This window comes from Cornus florida, unplaced genomic scaffold (genome assembly GCF_030987335.1).
Source record: "Cornus florida cultivar Cherokee Brave unplaced genomic scaffold, ASM3098733v1 CherokeeBrave_3.0.0_Hap2_Chr08, whole genome shotgun sequence".
Lineage (NCBI taxonomy): Eukaryota > Viridiplantae > Streptophyta > Magnoliopsida > Cornales > Cornaceae > Cornus > Cornus florida.
In genome coordinates this window covers 37,571,771-37,585,718 of record NW_026775578.1, presented here as the reverse complement: position 1 = coordinate 37,585,718, position 13,948 = coordinate 37,571,771, and the positions used below count along the sequence as shown (strand labels likewise).

Below are 13,948 nucleotides of genomic sequence, written 5' to 3'. Positions count from 1 at the left end.
CATTTGGATGAGTTTCTTGAAGTGTGTTCCACCGTGAAATACATGGACATGCCGGAAGAGGTTTTAAGACTTAAACTTTTTCCTTTTACCCTTAAAGACAAGGCAAAATATTGGTTCAACAATCTTAAGCCTTTTTCGATAACTTCTTGGGCGAAAATGCAACAAGAGTTCTTGAAAAAGTATTATCCGGTTTCAAAGACCAATGCCATGAGAACTTCAATTAGAGAATTTTCTCAAGGGGATGGGGAAATGTTTCATGAGGCATGGGTAAGGTTTAATGATTTGCTTGGAAAGTGCCCTCATCATGACATACCTAAGTGGCAATTAGTCCAATATTTCTTTGAAAGTTTACCGGATAATCACAAGGGTATGGTTGATGCATCTATTGGTGGTTCTTATCTTGACAAGCATGAAAATGATGTGTGGCAATTGTATAAAAGTAGGAGTGAAAATTCAATGCATAGATCCTTATCTTCTAAAAATGGTAGAAACTTAGGTGGAAGGAAGAATGTTGGCTTATATCAAGTTGACAATTTAAATGACATAGCCGCCGAGATGAAATCTTTATTTCAAAGGTTTGATCAATTTTTGGTCAACCACAATTCGGCGAATCAAGTGTCTTCCTCCCCTAATCATGTCCATCGTGCATCCAATAAATCTTGTATGACTTATTCTAGTGTCTTACATTCTACTTCCAACTGTCCACATGGACATATGCAAAGTGAGCCCCATGAACAAGTCAATGCTACATTTATTAACCAAGGGAATAATCCCTATGGCACTCATTACAATTCAAGTTGGAGTAACCATCCAAACTTCTCTTGGAAAAGCAAAGGGGAAGGCTCAAAAAAAGATTTTGAAAATGTTTTTGAGCCAAGAGCTTTATTTCCAGATGCCTTGAAAAGATCCATTTTGCTTGAAAAACAAAAGACCAAGACCAATGAAATCATTAAAATGTTTAGGCAAGTGAAGATTAATCTTCCACTTTTGAATACAATTAAGCAAATTCCGGCTTATGCCAAGTTCTTGAAAGAACTTTGCACCCAAAAGAGGAAGAACATAAGCCAAGCACCAAAGAAAGTGGTCTTGACTAAGTAAGTGAGCTCCATCTTATAACACAACACTCTTCCAAAGTTTAAGGACCCCGATTCACCTACTACCTCTTGCATTATTGGTTACTATGTCATTAATCGGGTACTTCTTGACTTAGGAGCAATTGTAAACCTTCTTCCCTACTCGGTATATGTCAAATTGGGCTTAGGAGACTTAAAACCAACGTCGGTAGTTTTACAACTTGGGTATCATAGAGGATGTTTTGATTAAGACTGATAAGTTCTTCTTCCCCATTGATTTCGTTGTCATAGACACGAAACCGGTTTCGAACCCCAAGAGCCAAATTCTCGTTATCCTTGGTTGTCCTTTCTTGGCAATCGCAAATGCCAACATAAATTGTAGGACGGGGATAATGAAAATCTCATTTGGGCATATGAAAGTGAAATTGAACATTTTTAATCCAACCCCGAATTCCATAGATAAGCATAAAGAAGTGTGTGTTGTTGAAAAATGCATTGCCAATAAATTTGATGAAGTTGAGTCTCTACTTGATATTGAACATTCCCATAGTTTGCTTACCAAAAAGAATCTGATAAGCACTGAAAAGTGCGCATTTAAACCCCTTAAGCTTAGGTATTCTAAGACCTTTATCTATCTTACTTTCCCGTTTTAGACTAATTTCGTGTTATTTCCCTTTTCAGGTGCTTATCCCCAAAATAAGTTAATTCAGCCAAATAAGAGCTTAAAAGAAGCTAACTCCAGCTGGATGGAAAAAATGAGCAAAGTAAAAGCAGAATGAAGCAAAGTGTGGAAATCAGCAAGTTCGATCGATCACAACATTTCTTCGATCGATCGACGAAGCATCGATCTAGACTCTCCAAAATGGATCCAAGCTCTTTTGTCCTTATCAAAAGATCCCACAAAGTTCAATCCATCCAACATTTATCAGATCGATCGAAAAAATTCCATCTTATCCTGTTGTACCACCCCACCTACCACTTTTGTCTCTTTCCCAAAATATCTCAAATTTGTCTTTATCCAAAAAGGTGCCACCATGAGAGGAACAATCTAGCCAAAGTTTGATAGATCTCAGCCAAGTTTGATCGATCTAAGCATAGGTTCGATCGATCGAACCCTCCTAAGTGGGAATTAAATCAATTTCCCTTTCATTAAAAGTTGTCTCATGGTGTAATCATTAGAGGAGCCCTTGTGTACGAGCCTAGACCATTGGGTGTGACATTTGAGCTACCTATATAAGGATTATGAGCCACTTTTACAAGAGTTTCTTAGATACAACATTTGATATCATTCTTAGAGAGGAAGAAAAGAGAAGAGGAGGCTAGAGACACATTCTTAGGAAGTCTTCCATCTACTTCAAGAAGAAGAGCATTTCTACCATAGAGATAGCCCTTGAGGGTTGGAAAACACCATCCATGAGTGGCTAGACATCCTCTTGGGGCTAGAGTTAACCCTAAGCATGCTTTTTTACCTTGATTTATGTGTTTTTGAAGGGATTTGTGTTGTAATACATGTTTTGACATTTTTATATACATAGATCTTGTTTATTCAATGATTTGTGTGATTTAATTCTTCCAATTGATCATTTCATTCTATCCATATGTCTATGTATGCTAGAATAGATGTTCATGTGTTTATCTCTAGCTCGTGTTGTTGATGCATGTCTATATGTGTTGATGCTATAGATCTAGAGATTGTCAAGACATAGTGCTTAATAGAATGCTCTTGTGGTTTATTTGATGGTTCATACTCATTTCTTGATGGAGTGTGCCTCTCCCTTAGTTTAATTAGTTTAATTAGTTTAATTTTCATGTCATTAACTTAGATAAAGTGTAGTTACCTTAGTTGTTAAATGGGAGGACAATCCATGCTTGTTGTTTGATGTTCTATACTTATGAATGCAAGTAGTATATTTCTCTAATCATGTGATGTGTTTGGATTGTGAGCTTAAATGAAGGATTAATGGCTTAGTTTGATATATTGTGTTATTCATTGTGTTGTTTAGACAATATATACTTAATTGGTCATCCATGCTTGCTGAAACAACCACACATACTCACTATTGTTGCAACATATGTTTTCCCCCTCATTAATTATGAATTGAGTGTATATAAAGGTGATGCTTAGTGGTGACCTCTAAGTCTCAAGATCTCTCTCTCTTTCTTATTTTCTCTATCCTTTAATTTCTTGTTTTATATTGAGTTTGTTTAGTCTTAATTGTAGTTTAATCAACCAAACCAACCACATTTTGATCACTCGACCTACTAAACCTAAGCATTGTTTCCATTACTAGTGCCCCTCTAATCCCTTGAGACAATCCCTACTCACTCTTGCTACATTAGTAGTAGTGGTAGTAGTGGTTTTCATAAATTTAAACTTGACCCAAAAGGCTTTTCTTGAACCTTACATTCACTACATTATTTTGGCGTATAGAAACGGCCACCATCAAAATTCAAAGAAAATTGTATTAAAACCAAGTGTTCCAAGGGCATGGAAGCCCAAGAGTTGCCTTGATGAAAGACCGTCAATTCCTTTTGATCTAAATCCAACAAGTTCCTTAGAAAACCATTTATTGGATGGGATTTAAAGTGTTTTTCACCCTGCCAAAGAAGGGATGCATAAAAAGATATTTGATTCGGGCTAAAAAAGCCCAACGTCTTGCTAAAGACGTTAAAGACTAGCAATGCTTCGTAGGGTTTACAATCATATTCCTCCCTCATTTCTATTGTACCGTTCATTTCTTGCGTTATCTAGATATATTACGGGTTCATACACATTGTTAGGGATTTTGATTGAGAATGCATACACTTTCATTCTGAAATTAGGTATTTTGTGCCTATTTGATCGATCTCAAAAGAGGTTCGATCGATTGAACTTCATACCTGCATCCAATCACCTCTCTGTCCCATCGTGCGAAGTTTTTTGTGATCGATCTGAAATTCCAAGATTGATCCAACTTCTTCTTAGATTGATCTTCTGTTCCAACACTTAGAAAATTTTGGAACCCTGCATAAAACAGCTCTCTATCTGATCGTTCGAACTTATCTGCAGGTTTTCACCTGCTCGATCGGTCGAAGTATCTTCCAAATTAATCTTGGATTGATCGATCTGTGTTCCTTTGTTAACTTTGACTGCATTTTGATTTTTAATGTTTATTTTATTTTATTTTCAAAAAAAAAAAATCCTTGAAAAGATTTTTATTTTAATCTTTACTTTTATTTTCATTTTAAAAATTTTCATTTTAAAAAAATATATATTTTCTTTATTTTTATTTACAAATATTTTCAAAAAATTCCAAAAAGATTTTTATTTTATTTTATTTTTCCAAAAATCCAAAAATATTTTGAATTATTAATTTTTAATTTTTAATTTTTAAATGTTCAAAATTTTCAAAAATATGTTTTACAAGGTTAGATCGATCTGAGTTCTTTTCAGATCGATCTATGTTCGATCGATCATAGATTTTTCTAGATCAATCGAATAGGGCGGAGATCGAATAGGGTCATTTGATCGATTTGGCTATCGATCTCAACCCTCATCGCCTCCCACCGCTACAATCCATCTTCCCAACCTCCGGCGAGTTTCCCGAGCTTCAAAATCTCATCTCCACCTCTCGACCTCATCTCATCTCCTTCGTCTCCACTTCTTTCATTCGGCTTGGTGAATTCTAAGTTTTATTTTTGATTTCGAGCTTCAATCTTGTGTTTTTCGTGCTTTCCATGTTAGATCTAAGTTTCCATGATGATTTCTTGCTATTTTTGAGGATATTGAGCATGTATATATATATATATATATATATATATGTATATATATTTGTATATAGTTTTGCATATATTTGATTTCAATTTCATTTTTGGGGGTCAAGGGCCTATTCAAGTGACCATTCTTGTGTTGTTGAAGTGTAAAGGGACCCACAAGCTTGCTTGGAGGCCCCCGTGCCATCCACGTTATAGATCTGTGACTTTTCGAATTTCTCAAAGCAGTTCGATCAGTCGAAGTTTTCTCTAATTGATCATAAAAAGATAGATCGAACTTAGTCCTAATTGATCTGAGAGAGATCGATCTCATTCAAGTCATGATCAATCAAATTTCACAGATTTGCATATGTACACTTCACACACCATCTATAATGTTCATGCTAGTTTATTGATACCCAATGCTTGTGTTTTCCACATTGGATGCATTCCATACTTATACTGTTTAGCATGCTTCACTTAGTCACTGTTTACTTGGTTGCGTCGTCACTTGCATAGATTCATGTCAATTATTTTGAGTTATCTATCTTACTTGACATACATATTTCTATATGTTGTGCTTTAAATCTTTATTATCTGTTACTGACTTTGCAAGTGTTTCTTTTCCTTTTGCAGGCCATGGCATGGGTTAAGACAGTTGCCCGTTGACAATATGAGAAGAGAGTACGACAAAGAATAGAGGAGCCAGCAGGACCTTTTCATGCTCGGGATCTAGCTCCAGAGCAGGTTGATCAGGATGAGCAGCCTGAGCAGTTAGAAGGGTATCCTGAGCAAGCTCCAGCTCAATCTTCATCAGCTGATAACAAACTACAGTCTTCAGCTACTGCATCTTCTTCATCTTCAGATGAGGCTGAGCATGTACCTTCTCTTTCACCACCACCGGCACAGCATGGCCAAGTCCGTGATAGACCTCTCCTGAGATACTCACGCCTTCAGATGGCGCATGAGTTGGTGTTTGACATTACTTTTTTCTCCCGGTCAGTCTTGACTCGGGCAGCTTTTGATGACATTGAGCAGCGCGGCATTTTAGCCATTCTGGCGCCAGTTACTTATCTTGTTTTCCTGCGGCTTGTTCGGATATTCTTCCAGAACCTCCGGTTGGCCTCGGGTAATCTATCAGAGCTACAGACCACCATCGATGGCTACCCCATCCGGATCACAGTTGACACATTAGCCAGATCTTATCGGTGCCCTCATGTCTACCTTCCCGACCTTCATTATCCTATTTTGCAGAGGCCTTCTGATGCAGACATGGCCGTTGCACTGATTGGCCACTATGCAGCTAGATAGACATTCACCACTCGGACTTATCTGCCCGACGACCTATGGTTTTTCAATTCGGTCTTGTACCGAAATGTATTTATAGTGGGCCATAAGATCCAGAGGCATTCAGACTTTTTGGCTACTTTATACGGATTCTATATAGGCCACTAGGTATCTATCCCGGCACTCTACTAGAGTGTCATGATGAAGCTCTGTACAGATTATATTAGCAAGGCCAAGCCCAAGCGGGCTAAGTATCCCCCCTTCGCTCATCTTATTACTCAGATCCTGTGGGACCAACGCTACCCATACACAGGAGCGTTCTGAGTCAGAGGCCTGCAGCTTTCTTAAGAAGGATTGGAAAAAGAGCTACAATGCTCTTATAAAGAGCTTAGAACAGGATGTTGTTTTGGTAGCTGAGGAGGCAGAGCTTGCAGAGATGGAGGCAGCAGCAGCAGCAGTGCCAGCAGAGCATAATCCAGCAGACCTACCGATAGCTATGGACATGCATATAGATATTGATCTAGAGCAAGAGCCAGCACCAGAGTCACCATATCACTCTTAGACACCTAGTCAAGATGAGCATCATTCTCCTGACCCAGTCATCCCTGATGCTCCAGCATAGACACCTAGCCTAGGCAAGCATATACAGACCTTGGAGGACGTCGTTGTCTCTCTTCGGTCAGATGTGGCCTCCCTCAGCACTGATGTGGCATCTCTCCACTCAGGCATCATGGCTGTGCTGTAGGATTTATCCAGAGATATTTAGGGATCACACCCTACTTGCCCGACCTCCTCTGCCTGATCTTTCTATCTCTCTACCCTCATTTATATATCTGTGATACTTGACTGCTATATTGATACTGTTATGATATTTTTGCAGCCAGTCTGTTGGCCCAGACACTGTGATGTACATTATTTTTATTTTTCTATGCATGTTATATTTTTGGATGTCTAGTTTCTATATTGATATATTCATCTGTGATTGACTCCATTTATCAGGTGCATCCCAGTGACTTCAGTGAAAGAGAGTGCTGTCCAAATTTTTTTCAGGACCACCCTTATTCCTCTCTCCTTTATCCCATTTACACTTGCATGTCCACTGTGCACTATTATTATCCCTTTTGTTATCTGATGAGTTTTATCCAAGTGCCATCTTTTTAGGACCACAGTTAATCCCGAGTTTAGGGGGGTCATACCACCCACTTTGGATACTTATGTCCCAGCCATTCTTTGCCATAGCTGCACTGGTATACTCTTTCCTTTATTATTTTTGCACATTGAGGACATTATGTCGTTTAAGTTTGGGGGTAATGGTGTTATTTGCAGTTTTTGCTTTCAATTCAAAATTTTGAGCATGACTAGTGTATTTGAGGGATTTTCTATGATTGGTCCATAACTAGCTGTGATTTTGATCTTTTGAGGACTATATTGCTTAAAATTTAAAAATTGCTTGACTTGAGAGTCCAATACTCCTTGTATACCTTATGGATGCCATTTAGGAGTAAAATTTTTTAAAAGATCGATATCTTGGTTGCATTTGTGGTCCACATCATCCTGATTTTGTAATTATTTTGAGATTCACTCTAGGATTCTACACTAGCACAGACGCACACTAGCATTCATGTGTGGGGTACATGCTTTATTGATTATTGAATTGGTTATATCCCAATTGGGCTAGTAGTGCATTGAAAGCTTCCATTTTGACAAAAGTGGATAACAATCCCTTTCATTGAGTAGCTAGGATTCTAGCCTCATCAAGCACTGAATTTCTCGCGCCGAAAGGTGGAGGGCCTAAACTCTAGGTTAAAAAAAAAAAAAATAGGTTACAAAAGTAATAAAAAAATGAGGACTTCTCCCAAAAGGTGAGAAGTGAGAAATGATTAGATGGAGATTGTTTTGATTTGTAGCCTAGTTGATTTGAGCTTGTAAGTCCTTAAGGGTGTTTGAACGCCTAATGCCCTAAAGCCGTCTAGTTTGGGAGTTATTAACCTAACGCTCGACCTCATGGATCGCTAGCAAGCTTAATAGATCACTACATTGCACCATACTTCCATCTTTGATCCTTAGGATAGTAAAAAAAAAAAAATCGAGTGAAAAGAATAAGTGCAAGTCCACTCTTTGTTTTAATGATTGGGACTAGATTTGTGTGCTAATTTGAGGGTAAGGATGTGATCATTTCTTTAGTTGGCTTAGATAGCAACATACTTGATGCTGGTCCACTCAAAAAGGATTCTAGTGTTGTTTTGATTTGCATGATCATTTTCTTGATATGTGGAGGACCATACTTGCTTGTTTGATGTTGAAATTTTGGGAGATTACTTGGAAATGTTTGAAAAATTGCATACTTGAGGTAGTTTTCTCCCAATGCTTGTTTACAATATTAGTGCCTCTTTTGTGAGAATGAGCTTAATGTTTGTGGGTATCATTTTTGGAAACCCTCACGAGACTTCACTCGTTCACTAGGGGTAACCTAGGAGTTTAAAAGGCTTGTTGTATATGCTAAATGCAATCGTGTTCCCTACGAAAGTGGCGTTATCCATTTATTTCTTTATAGATTCATAGTTGTATAGTTGCTCATTTCATTCCTTTACTTTGTAATTTATTGCTAGGGACTAGCAATATTTAAGTTTGGGGGTGTGATGAGTGTTAAAAAGTGCGCATTTAAATCCCTTAAGCTTAGGTATTCTAGGACCTTTATCTATCTTACTTTCCCGTTTTAGACTAATTTCATGTTATTGCCCTTTTCAGGCACTTATCCCAAAAATAAGTTAATTTAGCCAAATAAGATCATTAAAGAAGTTAACTTAAGTTGGATGGAAAAAAGGAGCAAAGTGGAAGCAAAGTGTGGAAAAACAACATCTTCGATCGATTAGGAATACTTTCGATCGATCTCACATTGATCGATCTCACTTCACTCAAATGGATCCAAGCAATTGTCCTTATCCAAAAGATCTCACCATCTTCGATCGATCCAACCTTTCTCAGATCGATCTAAATTATTCGATCTTATCCATACCTACTACCCCACCTACCACTCTTGTCTGTTTCCCAAAATATCTCAGAGATTTGTCTTTATTCAAAAAGGCATTAAAACATAGTTCGATCTCTGCAGCATTCGATGGATCTCACTAAAGTTCGATCGAACTCAACACAGTTCGATCGATCGAACCTTCTCAAGTCCGAATTAAAACAGAGTCTAGCTCATTAAAAGTTGGCTCATGGTGCAATCATTGCAAGAACCATGTGCACGAATCCAGACCATTGGGTGTGACACTTGAGCCTCCTATATAAGGATTTTGAGCCTCTTTTACATCATAGAGAGAAAGGGAGGAGGAGGATTCAATTCATATCATCACATCTCATATCTTGGAGAGGAGGCTAGAGACTAGAGAGAGCTTTGACACATGTTTGGGAGTTCTTCTATTCTTCTAGGGTTTCCATTAAGAAGGAGGTCATTCCTACTATGGAGATAGCCCTTGAGGGTTAGATGACTACTTTAATGAGTGGCTAGACATCTACTTGGGGCTAGAGTAACCCCTAAGTTTGCTTCCTATACCTAGTGTGTAATGACCCGGATTTTTCGGAAAAAAATTTTCCCTTATCTTTTCCCTTTTGAGTTTGGTTTCTTGACGATTAGTGTCTTCTCGAGTGCTCTGGAGTGATTTCCGAGACTCTTTTCTGTGGATTGATAACTTCCTTCGAGGACCGAGTCAAATTCCGTATTTTTCGTTTTTTGACACTATTCACTTTTTGTCTTTTCCCTATTTTGTCTTTTTTCCTATTTCGTCTTTTCCTCGTTTGTCACTCTGTTTGCGCAACCACACTTCTTGTGTTCGGAGTTGGTTTCTGACTTCACGTATCTTCATTCTCAGTGATTTCTATGAGATACGTATCTTCACTTTCGTGAGAAAGTACTCTGGTTGCTCCCGGTATCCATACGGGCATAAGTGCAAAGTTCTTTGGAAACTTTTTCTTTTCTTGGGGTATTTTTCATAAATATCTTTTGAAGATATTTTGTTTCAGGGGTATCTAAGAAAATATCTTTTGGATTCTAGGGCAGTTTTACAGTTTTCACATTTTGAAGGGGCCATTGTGCAATTAATGAAAGTTATTGCTCAATGCCTTGTTTTGAGCCTGGATCCTTGTATGGGATTCATTTTCACATTTTATCGAGTCATGGACTCTTAGAATTTCCTCCTGGACAATGTTTTCCAGTTTCAAGGTTTCTGGCCCCGGTTTGCGCCAAACTTGTTTTGGGCATAACTCTCTACTCGGGACTCAGTTTTCAACGCCGTTTCTTCCATTATTCATATTTTCTCATTTGGACTCTTTTTTATTCATAGAGTTTTGCTGTATGAGCGCATCTGCTTAGATTTCACTTTTCCAGACCCGGCGGGGCACGTTCGGGGCACTTTTTGAGTTTTTCTATAAATAGGGGGCCTTTAAGTGAAAAATCAGATTTTTGCTCTCTCTCTCCTCTCTCTTAGCCGGATCTAGAGGCAGCCATGACTGCCATCTTCTCTCTCTTCTTTTGAGCTTCTTCCCTTCAATGAAATACCTTAATGCCTCAGTGTTTATTGTTCCCCTCGGCGAGGCCTTCGATTCCAACCGATTGGAATCTCGTTTTAGCCATTTCTTAAGTTTGGGTTTGAAGTCAAGTTGTGTTTTTTATGGGGCTTCCTTGGAGGTTATGATCACCGTGTTGTCCCCGACAAAACCTAGAAGTTTCATCGGATTCGGAGCCGTTCCATTTTGGTAGGGATTTGAGATTTCATCTCAAATGGAGGTAGAGAATGTTTTAGGCTTTTATGTGTCAACTATTGAGTGTTTAGCAGGATTATACAACTTATATGTGTGCCTTGTATCAAATCTAGAAAGTTAGTAATTTTTAATTCTTTGTATAAGATTTAAAATTCATGATGATATATAACTTTGATTTGAATTGTGGCATGGTAGAAAATCTTGCTTTAATATGTTGGTTAACATATATTAAATTTGGATTAATTAAATAAGAATTGCTCTTTTTAATTAATATTCATCTTTTGTGAAAGATTAAAGTTCATGGCCGTACCTTGCATGAAATTGAGTTGTATTATGCTTCTAAATTAAGTTTTGGCATGTTTGTTAACATACTTTAATTTGAGAGCATTTGGTTGAGTTTGAAAATCTGGAGACTTTAATTAAGAGTATTAATTAAAATCTATTTTGTGGTTTCATGGGCCTAATTAAGCTTTTGTGTGAATATATGTAGTGACTATGATATGTCTTTCATCATATATTAAATTGAGGCCAATTGGAGATGATTTGAAATCTAGAGAGTTTAATTATTTTGATGTAATTAGATTCTATCTTGTTTATCCATGGATTTAATCATGTTTTAGAAGGTGCTTCTATTTTAAGATCATGGATTTAGACTTGTGAAGTATTCACTTGATTGTGTTATATGCATTAAAGGGCATTGTTGTTAAATTTATATTCATGAGAGTATGCTTCTAATATGAATATATTGTTGGCTTGTGATTTCGTAGCATTATGGATATGAAATGCTTATTATGCACAATTGAGAGTTATATTGCTAACTTGTTACTATGTAGTAGTAATAAGTATAAGTTATGAACTTATTTGGCTTATTTTGGAATCTTGGAACATTGTTGAGTTGAGATGGCTAGGGTTTGGCTCTAGTACGGGGATGTGAGTTCTCTAAGTCATTGAGATAGTGTGCACTTAGGGTGGTCTTCCCTACGGGTTAGTGCCCGGAATAACCATTGAGGTCTCGGCAGAATTCCGAGCGTGATGTCCAAGTCTTCCACTAATTGTTTTCGTATTCAATTCCAAGTTGACAATCATGTTTACCTTTGTTGACTTGTGGTTTTGGCTATTGGCGATTTGATGTTGTTAAGTACATCCATACTAAATTGATATATTTAGTTGATTTCACACTTTTAGATTTCTAGTTGATAACCTAGAGAGTCTATGTTTTGATGTGTGGTATTAGATATTCTAATTATGCTAAATTGTTATATTTAGTTGATGTTGCATTTTAGACTTTAAGTTGATAACCTTGAGAATCTATTTGTTGTTGCTTTGTGTAAGCATGCTCATATGTTGTTGCTTTGTGTAAGCATGACCCTATGTTACTAAAATTGCATGAATGAGGTGATTGATGTTAGAAACGATCTTAGGTAGCTAGGATGCTCCTTGAGTCTCACCTTTGACATAGACGTTAGGTGGAATGAATCACAATAATTAAATCATGCAAACTTGTAAACGGTAGGTCGATGCATGCTCATTTCCTACGAGTAGCTTTATGTTACTCACCCCTACGATACTGGGGCATATTTCAGGTACAAGAATCAAAGTTGAGGTCTTCATTATGCTTGGATGGTTTGTGGACTTGGAGACTTCCATTTTTGTGACGGTTGGCTTGGAATGCCAATTGTAGCCTTATATGTCAACATGTGTACATTTGATTCCTTATATGTAATGTGTACATGAGTACACTCTTTACGATGTATTTGACAAGTATGAGATGAGGCCGGAGGCCAATGACATGTAATTTGTATCCTATGTAATTTTTTACTTCATGGAATATTATGAATGTATTGAAAAATATTAAGTTTTTGCTTCACCATTCTTGCATTAGGTGTGGGAATTCCATTTTGATTCTTCCATTATCATTCATTCACCATGTATGAAGTGTGGCCAAGGGCCAAACGGCATTTTGAAACCATCTCATGATTTTAAATTCCAAGTTTTCGTTCCAAACTTCGCTTTTTGGCATTTTGGCAGTTGGGGGGGGGGGTCATATTTTGTATCGGCCATATTTTTGGGCCATGGACCATTGTAGCACATCTTACGAGGTAAGTTACGTTTGTGTGCATGGTCGTTTCCGGGCAAAGCTTCTTCTTTGGTGAAATGAGCCTCCTACGGACTCATTTTACACTTTTGTTGCATATTCTGACCTAAGGGTATTTTGGGAATTTATTTTGGGAAATAAATTCCGTTCTTTACATGGTTGAATAGAAAACATGTTTTTAGGATGGGTTTCTTTTTTGTGTTTTTCCATAAAATGTCGTCTTGGCATCGGAAATCGCATACGAAGTTCAGCTTCTGTTTTTCCATTTAGCAGCTTTTTGGACCCTCTGGACCAATTTTCTTGGGAGGGAATTTTGGGCATTTCACAGTACGTATTTTTCAATTTTTCTTGTGAGTCATGTAAAAAACTAGATTTTGAGGGTGTTTCTTCTTTGAGTTTTTCTAGAAAATGTCATATTGGCCCTCAAATTTTCATTTTTCCCAGAAAACCCCTGCTGCCAGGTTTTTGGGTTGCACCTTACTGCCCTCTTCACATGTAAACGATTACGAGGAGTTTGGTAACCAGTTACATGTGCATAGGCAGTGTTTTTGTCATGAATTTTGGCCTCCTAACCGGTTAGGAAGGCCATCTAACCGGTTAGATGATCTAGGGTTTGCACTTTTTAACCGTTTTGCCCCTTCTTCTTCCGTTAGCCATATCTTCTTCATCCGGACTCCGAATCAAGTGATTCTTGAGTCTAAATTCATTAATTTTTTGTTGTCTTTCTAATGGTGTGCTCGGTGGCACCCAATTTTAAGCTGGAAATGACAAATTTCCCCCTAGGTTCATTCTTGTTCGTTTTTGAAACGTTGCTTCCGCATTTGTTTCCTTTGGGTTCCGTGACCTCGTTGAGGGTCACATTGGCGTCTTAGAGTCACGTTGTATCTCTAGAGACCGTTGTTTTATCTTTTGCTTCCATATTTTGGATCCGTTATCAGTTCATCTTTCGATTCATCACTGACGCACCCGGTTGAAAAACTTGGGCCGTCACATAGTGCTT

The 13,948-nt window shown here is 37.7% G+C and overlaps 1 protein-coding gene and 1 pseudogene across 1 annotated transcript in view; both read right to left on the bottom strand.

Moving 5' to 3' along the window:
* Positions 1-212: 212 nt before the first annotated feature.
* Positions 213-311, bottom strand: LOC132272113 (small nucleolar RNA R71; annotated as a pseudogene).
* A 6,363-nt stretch (positions 312-6,674) lies between these two features.
* LOC132270066 (uncharacterized) overlaps positions 6,675-13,948 on the bottom strand; it is a 28,392-nt gene continuing 21,118 nt past the window's right edge. The window contains exon 5 of the mRNA XM_059771277.1: positions 6,675-6,831. Within this exon, the coding sequence (XP_059627260.1) occupies positions 6,675-6,831 (157 nt within the window). The remainder of the gene's footprint in view (positions 6,832-13,948) is intronic.